A 20060-nucleotide genomic window follows, 5' to 3' on the forward strand; every position below is an offset into this window, starting at 1 on the left:
GTGGAAATTGAAGCAACATATTCTTACAGCTCTTAGCTGTCTTCCCTGCTGTTATTGTTGGTGATCCTCTCCTTTGTTTTCTTTGTAGTCATGCAGCTAAAACCCTTCTGTTCTTGTTTTCCTTCCCTCTGCAGGTCTGATTTGTTTTGATTTTGAGCTGTAGCTTTAATTTTGTGTGTTTGAATGATAGTTTTCTCTGCAAATCACTTCCTTCTCCTTTTTTCACTAGGCTTTCTGCGTATTCCTAGGATGTCCTGTACTGTCTGCATCACAGTTTGCATCCTGTGTGGGCATATGGAGCAACGGGTAATATTCTGCCTTAGTCTGATCTCTTTGGAGAGAAATAACGTTCAGGGAGCCTCTTCTGTCTTGTGACTTCTTGAAAGCAAAGCAGGATATGAATTTCTCCCTCCCTGGAGTGGTGACCAGACAGCATGGCTCCTCGGCATCTCTAGGAATGCAGGCTTCAGAGTTGAGGGAAAGAGGAGCTGAAAATTGCTCTTTTTTGTTGCTGAACTTTGTGGGCCGCTGTCAGCAGGACTCAACAGCAAACCTTGAGCTTTCTCACCTGCGGAGCCATGGGTCGCACTAAGGCTGGGGTAGGTCTGGAGTTTAGAACAAGGGTTTCCACGCTCAGCCTGGGTGTGCGAGAGGAGCCTGTCTGCAGTGAGCATCCTCAGAAGCCTCCCCTGGCTGAGGTCTGCAAACCATTCATAACCTACCGCTTCAGCTCTGCCCACACTGACCCTCCGCACCACCCCCGACCCTCACCTTACCCTGGGCAGCCTGGTGGACGCCATTAGCATCAAAATTACTCCTATATCACGGGCGTCTCTCTTTGCCACTGGAAAATTTTTGCGCATAAGCTTTCCCTGAATTACATTCTAAATGGAAGATTTGCATGCTTTTAAATGCGTATATATAAACACTAAATTATTGTATGCTTAATTGCTTTTAATTATAGGTAGTAAATAATAACCATTTATCCACAGGCAGCATGTAATATCTCAAAGCAGTTCTTCCAGGTACAAATAAATAATGTCCGTTTATGTCCCTAAGAGCTGACAGTCCAAATTACTCACAGCTTTACAGCTTCCACACGGACTTCTTGCAGTCTGCTTTTACCGACTCGTGGGATCTAGAAAACAAATCAACAGTGAAGTTTTTACTCCACTTGTTTTATTTGCTTGAGTTCTCTGCTGCAACTTCTGATGGGATTATATAGGAAGAACTTCTTTTTTTTCACATTTCCATTAGTTTTCCAAAATGGTACTTAGCAGAAAATGAGACTGGATTTTATCCTTATAGAAATCTACATAATTCCCAGTAATTTAAGGAATTCAAGCAGAACAGACTGAGAGGCCAATTGTAAATCATCTGTACTCTTTAGGGCTTTCTGTAATCCAATGCAGAAGGTTTTCAGGAGAAGCAACAGGACCATAGCAGAACTGAAAAATGCATTTGCCAGAAGAAAAACAGTTCTGATAACTTAGAGTTAATTTTTTATAAAATAGATGTCAAACCCCAGGCAACAGACCTACAGAGACTTTCCAGAATCCAAATATACCGACTCTGTAGGCAGCACAGGCTGCAACGAGAAGGAAGGGTGTCATTTGGAAATTATGAAGTGGATGCAGAACTGCTTGGAGTGTGCAGAAACAAGTAGGAGATCTGGTAATGGGAGTAACTCAGTATCAGTATCCCACAAGCAGAGCTTAGATAGAAACATAGCAGTCAAATTATGAAGGACAGGTTTGCCTACAAAAATTACCAAGTGCTTTGGCTTGGTTTCCAAACTGATCTTGTTGTCATGATACACCTGGAAATGGCATTTGACTGAGATAACAAGCAGCTAAACATGATAATGGGGATCTACAGCAGATGGAGAGATACTCAGGTTGCCATAGAAACTGTGCAGGAAAAGTGTGTAGGAGTAAAGCATGGCACAGAAAAGCTTCTAGGAGAAGGGGCCAGTGACTGAAGAACTAAATTCACTCAGCAGCTGTTAAGGTTAGTTGAGGCATTAAGAAAAACATATTAACTTTTCAGGAAATTGAGACTCATGGAGGAAAGGAGTTCTAATGGTGAGCTGCAGAACAGTTGAAGGCAGCAATGCCATCTTGTGCCATAGGGTAGGGCAGAAAAAATCTTTAGAGAAAGGCTGGAGATGGCCATGAGTTGGATGAAAAAGCTGGGAAGCTCCTCAACCACAACCACAACCACAGCGCATGCTCCCTTTGTGTCTGCCTAGCACACAGCGGACCCAGGCTGGTGGTAAGGGGATGACCTCTCCTTGGCCTCCTCTTCCCTCCCTGCAGCAGGTCCATACGTGCCCGGGAGGTGACCCAGCCCTGCTCGTTCCATACCTGCTCAATTTCCCCATGCAGACAACCACTGTGGGGCGGTCCCACAGTGCTATAGGGCTGAGTCCTCTGACTGATGGACTCATATGTGGCTACACTTATTGAAGAAGTCAGGCCTTAAGCACACAAATGTGTGTTTTTGAATTCCCCACACAAAGGGCTTGAGTAGGGGGCTATCTATCTGGGGGAAATTTGTTTCACTCTCTGTTGGGAAGAGTAACACAGTGGAAAAGAACCCCTTGAGCTCAGGGAGTGGAGTCACCCGGGGGCTGTTGAGGCAAGGCAGAAAGTGAGCCTTCCCGTGGTGCAGAAGGACCAGACGGAGGTGATGGGCTCCAGCCATTGCCCTTTGTGCTAGAGCAGCTTGTGCTCTGCCACAGTAGGTGGTGAGGCAGTACCCTGAGCTCTCTGCCTGTGTTGGAGAGCTGGAGAGAGAAGGACATCCCTGTGTGACTTGAGCAAGCAGAAGGTTGGCACTTGGAGAAGACCCAGGACACACATCCAGCTGTCAGCAGCAGCAGCTCCAGCAGGCTCCCAGATTAAAACCACACGTGCTGGGCAGCTGTGCAAGGGCAGGCAAAGGGATTTAGACGAAGTGCTCACTGGTGGTGTGGCTATGGAAATGTCTCAAACATTGGTCACAGCACGGTTATCTCCTGCTGCTGCTGGTGAGCTGCCTCTCTAGGACAAGCTGTAGTCTGTGCAGGGAGTTGGAAGTCCTTGCCAAGGGTAAGTCCTTTAACTGTTCCCAGGTGAGCACACGTTCCCAACATAAGCGTGCGGATCACAATGTGCTGGTGTGGAGAGGGATGGGGCTGCTGTGGTCTTTCTTCTCATGGGATGACTGCAGAGCATTATCGCTTCTGCTACTTTTGCAGTCCCATGGCTGCATGATGAGGACAACAGCTCCAGGCTGTGGCAAGCCTCTCTCCACGCAGAAGCATTAAAGAAAAATGGCTGTACATAGGCAGCAACTCCAAAGAAGCTGCTCTGGAGGCAGATGTAAGGTCATCGAATCATAGACTCCTAGAATGGTTTAGGTTGGAAGGGACCTTAAAATCATCTAGCTCCAACTCCTGCCCTGGGCAGGGACACCTCCCACTAGACCAGGTTGCTCAAAGCCCCATCCGGCCTGGCCTTGAACATTTCCAGGGATGGGACAGTCACAACTTCTCTGGGCAACCTGTGCCAGGGCCTCACCACCCTCATAGTGAAGAATTTCTTCCTGATATCTCATCGAAATCTCCCCTCTTCCAGTTTGCAGCCATTACTCCTCAGTCACGTTCTTCACTGAACTCCCAGGGCACGGTCCTTTCCTCAGAGGGTGCCTCACAGTGAGGAAGATACTGGGATTACACTCCCGGCTTCCAGCCAGACCAAACCTTTGCTCCTGCCCCGATTTACATTTCCACGTCTGCATCATGTTGGGATGATGTAATGCTGGAGCCCGGAGCATGACTGGCTGCGAAGTCATACTGAGTGCAAGTGGAAATGGTGCCAAATGTGAGTGTGAGGGACACAAATGGGTTGTGGACGGGGAGGGAAACTTTGTAGGCAACGTGAGCTGCTGCCGCCTGTGAGTCTGGTGCTTTCAGCTGGACCTGCATTACAGCAGAATATGACACACAGGGATTAACAAAGAAGAACAAGGAAATTAGGAGATGACTGACAGTGGCTGAAAAGACCAAATGAAAAAAGGTTTTTGACTCATTAAGACTACAGAAGGAATGATGAATAACCACAAAAGCAAGCACCAGAGATCCTGCCTGTCAAACAGAGCAGTGTTTCATACTCATGTTAAGTTAGAGCAAAGCCACAGACTCAGTGACTCAGTGATACCTGTAAAGCTCCAAAATCAAGATGTTCTGTCAAATGATCACTACAGTGATCTGGAGGCTGAAATAACTTGTATTACATTTACCTGACCTTACTAGCCATTTTTGCCTATGGTCAGGAGAATATAGTCGTGCGCTCAGTATGTTGCAGGAAAAAGGCTGTTCTTTTAATCGAATTTCCTTTCTTGCTCTTGTGTCACAGCGTTTAGAGTTTTAGCAGGCAGGTATCTTTTATTCTTAGTAAGAATTGGAAGTTCTTTCGTGTCATTATGTAAAAGAGCCCAGAAAACACTATATGTTTCCCAGACTATTAATAAACTCCAAGTATCCGTTGCCTTGAGAAATAATCTAACCCTAAGAACCATTGATTGTACAATTAAAAAATGCAGATGTGAAGCACTATTAGCAACGTTATTTTTCTGGCCATTTTCTCATTACCCAGCGGCTTTCCCAGTTCAGCAATGATTATGAAAAATGGCACTCCTCGTGCGATAAAGGCAGGCTGCAATTCTCTCTCTCCTTTCCCAGGTTTGATGTCGTTCCTCCACATGCCTGTAGAGGATGCAGTTCCCTCAGCAGACAGGAGCACTAAATGCTTATCTTCTGTGGACCAGCTGCCAGAGGAGGGCACAGGTTTAAAACTATGTTAAACTTGGGTCTCAAACAAAGATACTTTTTAGGTCAGGAAAAAAAACCAACCAAACAACCCTGACTCAACTGACGAGTGGTAGAAAACTTGTATCATCATTTCTATTTTTAAATGTTTTTTTTTTTTTTTTTTTTTAAGCTCCCAGGTGATGAAAAATATGCTGGATTTTAGAGATTTACTCTTTGAACAGCAATAGATCTCACTGCTCTGAAGAAATTATATTGCTCTGAAGAGATGCTAAGCATGTATAGCCAGATTATAAGCTTTGGAAGAAATCAGCAAGAGTAGTACATGATTTTGATCAGATCTTGGACAGTTTCCTAAAATTAACAGAATGATAAATAATGGCAAATTTGGCAAATTCGCTTTAACGTGAGTTATAATAAAATACAATCCACTTCAGCTTGTAGCCGTAATTGGGCCTACAAGGATTTGATCTGACAAATGTCGATAAATGTATGTCATCCGTTTCACACTTTCCTCCTCCAGATCTGTGGCTGTCCAGATCTGTTCCTGAGTTCTTCCTCCAGACCTAGAAATGACAGCCCGTGGCAAGGCTCGGGCAGGGCACTCCTGCGGGACCTCAATGCTCTCCCTCTGCCGCACTTGCAAGGGTGGGATTTTGGTCATTTTGAGACACTTAATTATAACTGTGAGACAGAGAGGAGTGAACCTGAACATAAGTGATAATTAGTAGCAATGGTAAACTAAAGAGAAAAGGCAGCTTGAACTGTAAATCCTTAGCAAATGTGGTTAAGCTATTAGCCTTTCTTTCCTATTACGCATTTTGTCAATGCCATCTTACGACAGTCTCTGGTACTGCGAGTGCAATACCTTTTTGTAAGAGAAAAAAGCAAATGCATGGGGGAAGCAAATCTGAATTTACCGCCCTGTGCTCAGGGACCAGATGCTGAGGGGCTGCAGAACCATGCACAAAGGATCGCTGCCCTGTCTTCGGTATTGGAGAAGTTTGAGATAGAGAAACATCCTACCGACCACCTGTGATCTCCTTGAGAGGTCTAGCACTGGTGAAGCTATGTCTCTGTTAGGACCGGTTGTCTTCAAGCAGGGGGTAAATAAAACACAAAAGTGGAATTCTTGCCTGAGTTGCTTTTGCTTCACATTTTCCCAGGAAAATTTCAGTGGAAAATTTCAGTGGTGTTGGCTTGCATCATGATACCATGCAATTATATTATGTTTTCAATTAAAATGTCAAGTGATCAGCGGAGGATGAACTAATATGTTTGGAGGGCAAGAGGAGTGCAGTCCTGGCCAAAATTTTCTTCGATGGACGATGTGACTCTGCTGATCTCTTCGCCTGTGGTTCCACAGGAAAAAAATGCAGCTGAAAAAGCCCTTTTTTTCCCCTGCGGTGACAAGCGTGCTTCTAAAAAGGCAGAAGTGGGGGATTTTATGCCTGTGCAGTGGCAATATATTATGTCTCTGTAAGAGAGATTATAGGTGTAGGTGTACGCAGTCCTTGCCTGGGGTCTGTTAGCTGAGATTACGTGTGTATGCACTTGGCAGGGAGGGATGGATATGGGCTAATTTAGAGCCAGATTAAAGCTTATAAATATATTTTAAAGACATGATGCTATCTTCATCTGATGGCCAAAGGCAAAGATATTTTGAATGTCACTGGAAAGTGGAAACGTGCTGGTAAGAGATGGGAAAGCCAGGGCAGCCTTCATGGGGTTCGCAGCTGCTACCTGGGGGGATGCTGTGGGTAAATAAACTGTTTATCTGAAATATGTTCTCCTTTATGTTTTTGCTATGTAGATTCTTACATAGGGCATTTTTAGCATCTTTTGTATAATGGTTGTTCACAATATTGTAGGTGTATAATAAAAGAGCTGGAGAGAGGAGGAGAGAGTTTGGTTAAGACGGGATGTGGAGTAGAACCCTGACCTCGCTAATGATGCCCGTCTACGATTCTACCCTACTCTTCTACAGGTGCTGACTGATTAAGGCCAGAACTAGGATCCTCTGCCCCTCATTTTAAGAAATAAGGCAGCTGCAGTCAATTAAGTTGTCCAACTTTGGTTGTCCAAAAGCCAGGCCTGGCCTGAAAGATGACACACAACTGACCCCACCTCCCCTGGTCAGCTCTGCTGCTGTTCTCTGAAGGAAAAAAAACCTGCTTAGCTGTTGCTCATATGCAGTAATCGGAGGAAAAATTGGAAGAAAAATGTATTTCCTCTTGAGGCCTGGTGAATTTGCTCCTGTTTTATGGGTTTCTGTGAACACTCAAGACCCCAAGCAAGGGCTTTCATGCCCCTGCTCGCAACAACACAGCTTGGATCCCTCGCTCTTCTTATTCATCTCATTTTTTTTTTTTTTTTTTTTTTTTGCGGGGGGAGAACGCTTGTAGCCAGGAGTTTAAAATGATTTTAAAGGGTCGCTGTGGCCTTAAGCACGGCAGTAGCAGGGAGCGGCCTAGCCCGGGCACTGCTGCCCGCACTAAAGATGGCGGCAGCGCTGACCCGGAAGGGGAGGCCGGGCCGGGCGGGGTGAGGGAGCGGGAGGGCGGGTTTCCCCAGCCCGCCGCGGCCGTGTGGGGAGCCCAGCCCAGCCCAGCTCAGCGGGGCACGGGGGGTTGCCGGCAGCCGCCGCCATCGCAACCCGCATGGGGCGGGCGCGGACGGGCCCCGGCGCGGCCTGAGTGGGGGGGCGGCGGCGGCGGGGCCCCCTCCCCTGGGCCGGGGGCGCCCCTGAGGGGGGCGGGCAGGCGCGGCGCCATGCAGTGCGCCGACCCCGCGGCGGCCATGAAGGGGCCGGAGGGCGAGGGCAAGCCGGAGCAGCAGCCACCGCCACCGGCGACGGGACACAGCGGCGGCAAGAGCGGCGTCGGCCGCGGCACCAAGGGCTGGCAGTACAGGTGGGCGCGGCGGGCCGGGCCGGCGGGCTGAGGGGAGGGGAGGCGAGGCGGGGGCTGCGGGCCCGGGGCTGCTTAATGCCGGCCGTTGGCTTTCCCCTGGCAGTGCCCTTTCGGCGGGGCGGGCCGTCAGCCGGCTCCCCTGATGTTTTTGTGCCCGTGTACCGGCACAGAGCCCGGCGCCGCCTCGCCGGGGCGGGGGGTGTGTGTGTGTGTGCGTTGTGTGTCTTCCCTCCCTCCTTTCGGGTCTTCGTGTTTCCCTTGCAGACCGTGGAGACCGGCTTAAAGTTGCTGCTGGAGGCGCTGCCGTCGCTTTCCAGCCTTTCCGAAAAGCCAAACTTTGTGGCGAGTTTTAGCTCGGTGCGTCTTCTTTGTGAACTTAATGGCAGCCTGCTTATTTTATTGATGCTGATAGCAAAACTCTGACTGTGCCCGGAGTTTCTGTCTTATCTGGCTTATTTTAAGAATGGCTGCGCTTGACATAAATCGGGGTGATTACTCAGGTACAGCAAATACAGCAGAAGAGAGCGGAGAAAGTGGGAGAAGCTGCGCACACGGCACTAGTTTGAAATGGATTCAAACTAAAATACTTCCTTAGAATGCCCTGCCTGTGTGTTTGAGGGGATTTGGGGGCTTTCATGTGCTTTTTTTTTTTTTTTGGTCTGATGTGCTTTCTGGTTGAAAGAGTTTCCACTCGCGCGCTGGCAGTGGGCATCGCTTGAGAGGTTCCTGAATCTCTGCTTTTAGGTCTCTCATCCTTGACTGGAGTTCTGCCATGTTGCTGCTGAAAATACCGCTGTTATGTGGCGTTTGCACGCGTCTCCCTCAAATGGGTTTGGAGGTTTTCATGTACTTTTTTATGATGTGCTTTCTGGTTGAAAGAGTTTCCACTCTCACACTGACAGTGGGCTCTCCAAGGCATCGCTCGAGAGATTTCCGGATCTCTGCTTTTAGGTCTCTCATCCTTGACTGGAGTTCTGCCATGTTGCTGTTGAAGATACCACTGTTATGTGCAGTTTGCACACTTCTCCCCCAAATGGAGAATCTCCAAAGCTGTCATCTGCTAGCCCAGATGGACTGGCTTTCTGTTTCCCTGCGTGCGGAGACAGGAAAAATGGAGTGTGGTACATGTGTGTGTGCTGTGCGGGACGGAGGGCCGTTGGATGGCAGAGGCAGAGGAGCACCCAGGCCCAGGCAATGCCCGCACTGAGCGCCTGAGGATTTTAATAGCTCAGTCATCGCTGAGAATCTGGGTCACGAGTCATTTACCTTTCTGGTGACTAGTACCAGAAAGAAAAGTGGTGATTTTAAGGCTAATATTTCAGGCTGTTAAATAGGCAAGCTTCTTGTCTGACTTGGCTATTGGCTGTCTTGTCCATTGTTTCCAGTTACTTCTAAATTTTTAAAAAAACCTCTGGATTCAGATATAAGTATGAATTTTCTTATGAAAAGTCTTATTACTGTGACCAAGCATTACTGCCCATGTATTTCACACATGAAACGCAAAAGTTAGTTTATGCGATCAAAATGGAAGTATTTTCTATTTTTATGTGGAATTGGAGGCAGCAGAAGGGATGAAATACTTGATTTGCCTGAACCCTTTTTTGGCATAGTGTGTTTGAGATGGTGGTCACAGGTCAGTGCTATCCAGTGAAATTCCAGTTTCTAAAATTATCCATCCAAGTGTTTTGTTTCTTCTTTCAGTGCTGTGGCTTGTCCCTGAGCGATAGGCAGTTTGGTGGCTCGGCAGCTGTGAGCACGAACTGTCCGCGTTATTCCTTGCAGCTGTCAATATCTGGTTTGATTTGCTCCAATAATCTAGTATAAATTGTTCTTTTTTTATTATTATTATTTTGTCTTTCTAGGTCATTGGGACAAGTTTAATGTACTAATTACATTATTGTGGACACTTAAGGTACCTCACTGTTAATCTCTGCTCTGTTGGGAATCAATTATTTGCCCCTGCGTTTGTCTCTATATCTAATTACCCACAAAATATCACCTTTTCCCCCCCACCTCCCTAGGAAGTTCTGGATGGGATGCTGTATCTTAGTTTTCACTTTGTGGAAAGTTTTTGCTTTCACTTCTATTCTAAAATATACTTGACAAAAGAAAGACCCCTCTAATAATAAATCAGTGTCTAAAATATGGGGTTCAGAAACAGATTTGGTGGGAGCTTCTGGTGGAAGTTTGATCTTTAACTTTTACAGCATGGAGTGTGAGCAGTGTGTGGTGATGAAACTTGGCAGAAGTAAGGTCCTGAAGTACTCTCTCAGCACAGACTGCATCTGGCGCAGAAGTATAGCGCTCTATTTGGTGAAGCATCTTGTCAAAACAGCTGTAGCGTAGCTGTCAGACAAATAGGACAACAGGTACTTGATGCTTTAATGCTCCAAGTGTGGAATTATGACTATGGAAAAAAACAACCAACCTCCAGCACTGCTGGAACCTGAAATAATGAAATCTGAATCTCTCAAAGAGGTGGCAAGTCACACATTCTTGGGGTAGAGTGCATGTCTAGAAAATGGAAAATTAAGCAGAAAGTCTAACTTTATGTTTTTGTAGGGGAATAATAGGGAGATTTTTAAATAGCTGTGATAGAGTTAGACCAAATGTTTATCATAGTGGAGAAGAAGAGACAACTGGAGGCTGCCAGACACTTCAGATGTGGAAATATGTCCGAACCTCTCTGCAGACTTTCTGCCTGTAGCCCGTGTAGTGTGAGTTTAGGCAGGCAGTACAGCAGTGCCTCCTTTGAAATTTGTAATGGTTCAGTTTCTTCAGAGAGCAGGAAGAGACTTTTTTTTTTTTTGACTTAATAAAAGTTAAGAGTTGTGGAGAAACTGCTGTTTTAGACATCTGACAGGAAATGATCTTGTTTGCTTGTGAATACATGATCAGGGTCAGAGTGCATCTGAGCAACCAACCCTCAGCAGCATTTTGCAGGCTGGGGTCAGGAATTGTGTGAATGTTAACTTGCAATTAAGTAGATAAAGAGAGCCTGAGAGGCTGTGCTGCACGCTAAACTCTTTATCCCTATTTTAATTTAGAGAAATAATTACCATAGGGTGAGATTTCTGAATAACTTCAAGTTTTTAAAAGATTACTTGGTAAAGTAATTTAAGATTATAATGTTTTCTAAACAACTTCTTTACTTTCAGCAGTAACCAAGCTAGGAAGTAAGTGCAGTCTTGCCTATATAAAGAGTTATTTGCATTCAGCAATTCTGCTTTTACTCTTAACTGTCTTCATTTGGTTTTTGCCTTGCTCTAGGTTAAATGAGCAGAGTAGTTTCAAAGCAGTGAAAGGAGACAGCCTTGGCAGGTACTTCTGTGACATGTGAGTAGTAGTCATTCAAATAACATAAAAAATTTCACAACCAGAAAGCAGAGTCAGTGTCTATGAGCTTAATAGAGAGCTGGTCAGAATATGTGCCAGATAAGTCTAACAAGTCCTTTCAGCCTGGCTTGAGTGGCTTTCAGATAACTTTGAGCAAAATTACTTGCAATAACTGGTTCTCATTTATCTAGAAAATTAAAAGTTCAAAGTGCTGTGGTTGACTAGAGAAACAAGATTGTCTTTCCCAGTTGGAGGCGTGCTAATGTGCCATCCTCTTATGTTTTTCTTAGTGGTTCTGCTCTCAAATACATAAATCAATTCAGCTGCTATTAAAAGGATTCCCAGCATTTCTTCCCTTGCCGGTAGAAGTAAATGTAAAATGTTAATGAATTTCCCAAATGATTGCTGATTTTTAAGCTTATAAGTTATATTTCAAAACCTATGTCCTTTTTGGTTCTGTGTGTATTTTGGTAGGTATTTGCCTTTGTCCCTTATTTCTGAAATAGTTTTAGCATCAGCTCACAATGGCTTTAGCCATGTATGTTTTTAAAATGGTACAGATTGTCTTTTGCTCCTTTTTTTAAGGAAGCAAGTTAACTGTTAGCTGTTCGTTAAAGTTTACTTAAGTGCTGCAGGGTTATTCACAGTTGTGAGTTAGTATAGAAAGACATTTGGATGAAATTAGCTTCTAAGGAAAGGAGTCAACTTGCTAGACTAAAATTACTTTTTAAAATTTTTTTTTTCTTGCTAGGGGGTGACAATGGTAGGTAAGGGGGTTTATGCTGGATGGCTTGTGCTTGTCATCAGTTATCAACTTAAGGCAGATTCTCTTGCAGAATTACTCTATGTGGCTTTGGGCTAGAGTGAGAGGCTTTTAGCAAAGAGAGTAACATTGTGATTTTTTTGGTATGGAAAACAAAAGGATAACAAGTTTAAAGCAACTGAAATGGCTGCCAGTCTTCTTTTAAGGGCTTTTTTCATTTTGCAGTTGACATTGTGTAAGCATTCTTCATAAATAGTAAAAAAAGGGAGTGAACAATTACTGACCTTAATTCAGTCTTCTGTGTTTGAGCAAGTCAGTGTGCAATAACATAACCGAAGAACTCATAGGTGAAACACATGAATATATTTTAATTCTGCATTTGGACATGATCATGAACTCTTCTTCATAAAGTGATCCCATAGCAAATGTGTTTTAAAGGAAATGCTTATTTCTGAGTTTGATCCCAGTTAACTTGGAGGGTGACCAACAACTCATTGCACTTCAAACACGTGGAAGCAACACGTGTGGGACTGAGCTAGGCTGGGGGAGTGTTTATGATTTTTATTCATGCTATCTTGCAAAAAGGATCTAATTAGTAGTAACAAAGGGAAGTGTCTGGAAACTGATACAATCTTCCTGAGTAGATGTTTATAAGAATCTTTTCTTTTGAGGTCATTGATGTCAGTCTTGGTTGCAAGAAAATGTATAGAGTCTTTCTAGTTTCTATGCATTTCTAGTGACATTCCAAAAATGTTTGATCTTGGGATGATAAATTTCATTTGTTTGGCCTTTAAAGCTGAAACCAGCTTGGTAGAAACAGATACAGGAGTTGTGGCGTAACAACACTTCATGTTGCAAACCTCTCCCTTGCCCGTCCTCCTTTCTTGTCTCTGAACTTAACATTTCTCATCATAGTATTAATGTAAGCATCAAATTCTTGCTTAGGCTGCAGCAGAGCGTGTTAGCTCACCTAATTAACTCTGGACTCCTGAGAGCTGGCCAGAATTTAAGTTAAAGTCCCTAGCACTTGATAAGTAGAAGAAACTTCCCAAACCTTCACGTAACTGTTAGTGTCATCCTAGGACAGTTCTCTCCAACGCTGGTACTCCTTGTACTTCCTTTTTATTACCCATTTCCCTTGTCCTGGGTTTTCTCTCTGCACTGCTTAAAAGAAAATTCTTTGCGATCCTACGTGGAATTTTTCTGTGTTCCAAGTAATGGATGCCCCCTTCTTTACGTGGAACCTCAAAGACAGAGAGAGGCTGTAATTTTGTGGTCTTACCTGAGAGGTCTGGCAAGGGCTGCTCCTGCTTCGACTTTCCCCTGCTCTTACAGGCCACCCCACTTCCTCAGTTTCCCGGTGTCATGAGAACCCGGTGGCATTGTGACATCAAGCTGCTGACCACCTATGGGGATGGGGTTTCTGCTGCTCCTGCTGATACACTTCTGCTGACAGCTTTTGGGTTGGCTGATGGCGCTGATATCAAGCTTGTCTCAAAGGGAGAGCTGATCATCCTTACTTCTAGTGATCTGTGGAGATACCTCACCACTGCATGGCCTTCAGAAAGCCATTGCTGCTTGCTTTCTGACTTGATGCTGGCCTTTTGAGATGAGATGCTGGAAAAAAGAGTTTCTCAAGTGGTTGCTGTGACATTCAGAATTTATTTTTGCGATTTTGTGTGTTGTATTCTTATTCATTGCTAAAAATCAGATTAGGACAGCTGTCACATTTGTTTGGTATGCTGGAGGGAAAAGACAGAAAAACCTGGTGCCTGAATTTCTTTATCCTCATTTGAGTCTTTGCTTAAAAAGTATACCATATTCATAACACTTAATTTAGAAATGTTCCACTTCACATAATTTGCTCATTAGAATAGACAAGATGCCCATATTTAAAATGGTCAGCTGGTTGTATCCACCTCAGGATCCATTCTGTGTTATTAAAATGTTAAGGTCATCTTTTATCAAGCTGATTTTACCACTTGCTGAAGCCCTGAGCAGTTCTGAAAAGGCAGGTGAGCCATTCATGTTCACACATGTTTTTAGGACCTGGAAGAATGGGGTTGGAGCAGATGGAAGCTCAGATGTGTTGTAAATCAAGAGAAGTAAATCAGTGTGTGAGGGTAACAAGTGGGTAGAGTTGGGGAAAGAAGTTTGGGCAGTTTAAACAGGAGCTTCACGATGGTTCATGTTCTAGTAGGGAACCTGAACCCAATTCCTGAACCAGGTCAGCAAGGTCTGGGTTCCCTTCTCCAGCCCTGTGTCCCTCTCTCCATTTCTGGAGCATCCCCATGTTGAATGGGCGGGCTGTAAAACTTGCTGGGGCAGGAGTGACAAATGTGGGAGTTGGTTCTGGCATACTTGTGTTAATACTGAGATATTAATTTGGAGTTCAAATTAAGCTAAACTGAAGAATCACAAACTTTTGAATAGCTTCTAAGTATCAAATAATTTGTGCGTTCCATGGAATAGATTTCTGCAGGAGTTAATGGCCATTATAAATCTCTATCCTTCTCTTAAGTGCAAAGGGTGTTTTTCAACTTCACCTTTTCTAATGTAATTATGTAGCAGCAAGTTAATTAAAATTACCTACAACATTAACATCCTGCTCTGCCACACACGCTCTCCCCCCAGAGAGAAGAAAAACAAACTGCATGTGGCTCACCTAATCGTGTTGCTTAACACAGAAGCAGAAACTGCCAGCTGCTGCTGTTAGGTTATCCTAGGTGCGTTCTTGCACTGTATTCATTGTACCATGAAAATTAAGCCACGTGTGCAAGGACCCCTGTTTAATTAAGGACGTTGCCTTGACATGCACTGTGATCACCTGCTAGTGCTGATGAATTCTTCTTGCAGGGGATCACTGCCTGCTTGTAATGCTGCCAGACAACTTTCTTTTTAGGGTGCTTGCAAAGCTTGTACCATTTCAGATGTTCTGTGTTCTGTGTCTAATGCTGAAATGAGAGGGGAGGGCAGGGTGGAGTGTGGTAGGAGAAATGCTGTTTCTTCGTGTGTTCAGCTGACAATCTTAGATTTAACAACCTGCTTTGGTGCAGGAATGTCAGTGTTAGAGGGAAGGCTTTTTGCTACAGGTATGCTTTTTTCTTTTTCTTCTAGGTGTAAATTCCTGAGTTTTTGATGAGGCTGGAAATCTTGAAAATCTTGATTAATGTTTAAGCATTGTTAAATAAGTTTCCTGAGGAGGCCAGTTTGCGTTGGGAAGCTGATTTCATTCATTGCAGTGGCGATGTAACAGAAAGCATGAGGTCTGCTGCGCAGAACTGCGGGATGCTATATTAAGGAGCTGGCTTCTGACCCTGGCTCTGACTTCCTCTGTGGCAATAGTCATATTGTTTAAACTAGTTTTCCCCTGTAATCACTAACTGTATGTTCCTCTTTCTTTCTCTCAGTTGGCTCTGATCTTTTGCAGGGTCACAGCTGCAGCTGAAATTAGCAGAAGCTGTGATTTGAATCTCTAAGTAAAATGGGGCCACAACTATCTCAAAGTTAGAGAGGCTGCAAATTCATTGTGCCTCAGTTCTCTGTAAGTCAAATGGAATGATAATGTGGCATCCTTGTATTGTTTGGTACATGGCTCCATAAATGTCAATAACAAGCACAAGAGATGAAAAACATAAAGAAACTCTTTATTAGCACATGGGTGCCACATGAATAATACCTGATGCTCATTGCATGATGAAGAGGAGCACTTTTGAATAATTCCTTATCTGGGAATCACTGTCCACTTAAAGCACTGAACAAGAAACTAGTCCTACTCTTCTTACGTATTGGCATAATCATAGCTGGTTAAGTTAATACATGTGCTTTCTTAATTAAAGTTTAAACCTTCTGGTACCTTCAATGCCTCAATTTTAATGTAAGAATATTTTTGTTCAATTTCTCTATATCCAGGAATTATAGAGTAATTTGGGACCTCTAGGAAATCTCTAGTCTAGCCTCTTGCTCAAAGCAGGGCCAGCTTTGGAGTTAGAAGAGGTCGTTCAGGGTTGCTGCTTGCATTCTGGGTGTCTCCAAGGATGAAGATGCCACAGCCTATCTGGGTTCCTGGCCCAGAGTTTACCCCACCCTCATTTTGAAGAATTTTTCCTGGTGTCAAACAAGGAAATTTTTTTTTGCTACAACTTGAGACCATTGCTCTGCTGCTCTACATCTCTGAAAGGAGTCTGACTCCATCTTCCCCGTATGTATGGGGGACAGTGGTGAGATTCCCATTAAGCCTTCCCTGCTTCTGAAGGAGGCTGAATAGACCCAGGTCACTCAGCCTTTTCTTGTCTGGCACAACGTACCTTGCTTGCACTGATCCATGGGTTAGTCCAACCCAGGCACAAGGCGTTGCATTGCTTTTGTCAACGTTCAGGTGGTCTTGCTCAGCCCGTTCCTCTGGACAGTTGGGATCCCCTGGAAAGGCTAGGATCTGCTGCTTTCTGAGGTGTTGAAGGTAGCGGATAGTCCAAAATTGCAAGGATGCTCACCCATAAGTGTGTTTGTCTTGCTTACTTGCCAGTACCGTTTGCTGAGCAGAGTAGCTTTAATTTGACTGCATGAGCTTTCTGAAACTAGACTTCAGGGGAAAGTTTTGGGTTTTGATAACAATATGTGAAACTGTGCATTACGGTGTGCCAGTGTAAGCTGATAATGTAAATGGTAGCAAAGCTGCAGGCAGCAATCATTCTCCAGAGGTATCCAGTGTAGAGTTCAGATCTTTTGAGGTGCCTGTTTTTTGTATGCTCCATCTCTAAAATGTTGTTGGCTAAATCTACAGCTATTTTTCCAGTGATAGCTTGAGTTGTAGTTATCATTGCAGAAAAACCTGCAGGATTGGCTACTGACTCTTGGGTCAAGCTTCAGTTGTGTTATGCTGATGCAAATCCACAAATAAATTGTATGTCAGTGGAGTTCTTGCTGACTTGAGGTGTTCATGTACGTGCAAGAGAAATTGCTTAGCTGAAACTCGCTGCAGTGTTTTTCCAGATGTACTTTGAGAGCTAAAGAGCTCTCTAAATGATAAAGTAGTTAAATAACCAGCTTTACAGTGGTCCAGTGAGAGCAGTGTTTTGCTACTTATTAATTAAATATTATGTCTTTCCTTTTTTTTCCTGTTGCTACCCTGCAAAAGCACTAAAATAGTTTCATTTGTGTATAACTGACCTCTGTCATTAATGCATAAAAGAGGAGAATCGGATGCAAGTTTAATTAGGATGGTTTTAAAACAAACAAACTGTAAGCCTGATTTATCATTTCCCTGGAGCACTAGTATTGACAGAAACTTTTGGTGCAAACGGAACTGCAGTTTTGGTAGCAGGGGCTGGGAGAGCTGGGCAATGGGAGAGCCCCACACCCCTGGTGGGGAAGCCTGGGCTGCGTCACGCTGGGCTCAGGGACAGCCGACAGCTAATTTTGGCTCTGCCGCACCCTTCCTTCATGGCAACCCTCTCTTCCAACGCATGTCTGCTCTCTCAAGGGTTTACAAGAGTGCGTAATAAGAGATGTTTTTATATCTAATGAGAATGTGTGTGTTGCTAGCATGCTTGTGGCCAAGCAGTAGGTATTCTGAAGCATCCCCAGGGTCTGCTGTCAATGTTCTTGTCATGGCGTGGATCTTTTTTTTTTTTTTTTTTTTTTTCTTGCACTTGTTGTTGGTTTCTAATCTTATAATTGAATAGTCAAAAGCACATGAGCTGAAGAGCAGGAACTTTGCTGCCACTTTACAGTTGACTGTAGGGCACTGCTGGTGAATTCCACAGCAAGGTTAGCTTGTTCTTTCTTCCCAAAGCTGTTTGGAAACGCAGAGCTAACTTATTGATGTAGATGCTCTGTAAGTAACACGGAGGCTTCTGCCTTACCTTGCTGGGTGTACTGGGGAACCCATGCTTATCAACAAGCCGTGGGACTGGAGTGTGCTTAACATGGTGGTGATTTCTTGGGAGCAAGTGATCTTTGCAGTTGCAGAAGATATGCCCAAAGTTTCTGTTGCTGACATTGGCTGGTTTTGGTTTTTTTTCCTTCTCCCTCACCCTTTCCCTCCATGTAGCAAAAAGGGGAATCAGTGTGTTGTAGATAAGCACTTTGCAGTATTCAATGAGGAAAAAGTAAGCTATTACAGACAGTGAGCCTATAGGCAGATAGAGATGAAGAAGTGAAAATGGTTACTGCATTTTTCAAACTACGTAGTCAAAACCACTCATTGGTTTGCAGTGTTACAATCCTGATTTGTTTCTTTCCTTTTCTTTGTGCCTTGCTAGCTTTTAATCTGAAGACGGTCTCTTTTACTGGGTTTTCGCATCTTGCTGTGAGCTCGGTAGAAAGGAGCCTCTTCCCTTGGTCAGGGCCTGAAGGCACTGTCATAACGGTGGTGAAGGCAGCTATGGAGGCTACCCTGCCTCCCCCCCCCGCCCTGCTTCAGGAGTCTTCCGCAACATCTGCATGGGCTCCAGCTCCTGATCATCCTTCCTGCTGGAAGAAAATCCATGCATACTCAGTACTCAGCTGCTGCTTGAAGCCAGGCCTTATGCAAGTCTGTGGGGAAGCCTTTGGCTGCTGTGGTTGCTCTTCAAACAGCTGTTGGGTCTTCAGAGACCTGGCTGCTCTAAGTATCTCGTGCGGTGCAAAATTAAAATCATCAGAAGGGCAGTCTTGGAAGTTTTCTGTACTTGCTTTCAACATGGGTGTTATTTTTGTACCACTGCTAGCAATGGTTTGTTTAGGTGGGGCTTTTGGGGAGACCTGCACTGTGAGGGGTTGGAAAAAAGGGTGGAGATGCCTTCTGCAGCGGTGCTTCTTCTTGGAGAAAATGTTGGCCCAGCACTTGTCAGGTGTGAGCCTGGGTGTCTTGGCTGAAGCTCCTGAAGGATGTCATTCTGAGACTGCTGTTCCTCAGCATCTGCGTTCAAGACTCAGATGCTGCATGTAAACAGGATACAAGGGAAATTTTGGCCTGACTATCACTGTCTTATTCCTCCTCCAGGACACAAGACCAGCCTGTAAGACAGCTGCTGCAACTTAAGAGACAAACTAGAAAAGGACAAATAAAACTAAAAAAGGATAAATAAACTAACAGTAATCCTTTGTGAATGTTTTATTCCTATAGTATTTTATGTAGATATCTGGCTTGTGGTTAACATCTTTGAAGATGGTGAGGGATAGTTTTCTGGAAAGAACATGAACTGATTTCTGAATTTTTGTAGACTTCAGTCGTTTGCTTACAGGGAAAGTTTCAGTCCATCTCACAATATTTATAAACTAAAAGAGTGTATATAATGGGCAGCCAAGTTCAGTGGTGTTCAGCCTTTCGGGGAAAAACCAAACCAAACCAACCCAGATTTTGAGGGTTGGTAAATCTGCTGGGCTGGAGTTAGGTTTTGTACCAAAAGTTCCTGAATTAATTTTTCATGGATTGTGATTTGCGCAGTATCCTCACTTAAAATAGCAAAAGTGAAAATTAAGGGGTTTTTTTACATCTTTAAGGCTGTGACAGGTCTGTTGCAACACTTAAACATGGGGTTTTTGTCATTCTTTGACAGAAGGGCTTGAGAATTCCTACAGAAATATGGACTTTAGAGGTTGTTGACTCGTTGTTATGGAGCTGTTGCTGTTTCTTTGACAATGGGAGACTGCTGTGAGCATTTTGAATAGCAACAGCAGCATCTTGGCTATGAAAAGGTACGTGTACCCATAGGTACGTGTACATGCACGTAGGCAGCAGTGTGAATGCAAAGGTATTCTTAAAATTGTGAAGGATCCCAGTGCAGCCAGGTCTCACTGTCAGTGCTGAGATAAGTTGTTGTTTTGTGTCAAATTCACTTCTGAAATCTGTTTTCTAGAAGTCAAAAGCCCCAATATGGGGGATTGAGGAGGCTTCCGAGGCACACAGGTGACTTTGAAACAGGTTTTGCTGTTGTTTCATTAGAAACATGCTGGTAAGGGCTTTAAGAAAGATCTTACTTATATTTTACAAACTGTGGTTTTCTGTGAGCAGAGCCAGTGCCTGAACCTCAACCTCTTGTTCTCAAAGACTGTCATCTTAAAAGCTTTCTGTAGTGTTCTGAAATGCTTTGCTGTTAATTCCGTGCTAGTGAAATATTACTGGGGTTTTGTGTTTGTTTTTCTTTCTACGATGTCAACTGCCTTACAACACTGCTTTAGCAACAACAAATATTGTAGTTTAACTCTTGCTGTGGAGGCACTAATCTTAAAATCATTGAAGAAATGCTCTAGT

General features: G+C 44.2%; 1 protein-coding gene across 1 annotated transcript in view; it reads left to right on the top strand.

Moving 5' to 3' along the window:
- The first annotated feature begins 7378 nt into the window (after positions 1-7378).
- The window catches only part of OSBPL11 (oxysterol binding protein like 11), a 41876-nt gene continuing 29194 nt past the window's right edge, over positions 7379-20060 (top strand). Inside the window, exon 1 of the mRNA XM_063340536.1 lies at positions 7379-7725. Within this exon, the coding sequence (XP_063196606.1) occupies positions 7586-7725 (140 nt within the window). The 5' untranslated portion in view covers positions 7379-7585. The remainder of the gene's footprint in view (positions 7726-20060) is intronic.

This window comes from Chroicocephalus ridibundus, chromosome 7 (assembly GCF_963924245.1).
Source record: "Chroicocephalus ridibundus chromosome 7, bChrRid1.1, whole genome shotgun sequence".
In the NCBI taxonomy this organism is placed as follows: Eukaryota; Metazoa; Chordata; class Aves; order Charadriiformes; family Laridae; genus Chroicocephalus; species Chroicocephalus ridibundus.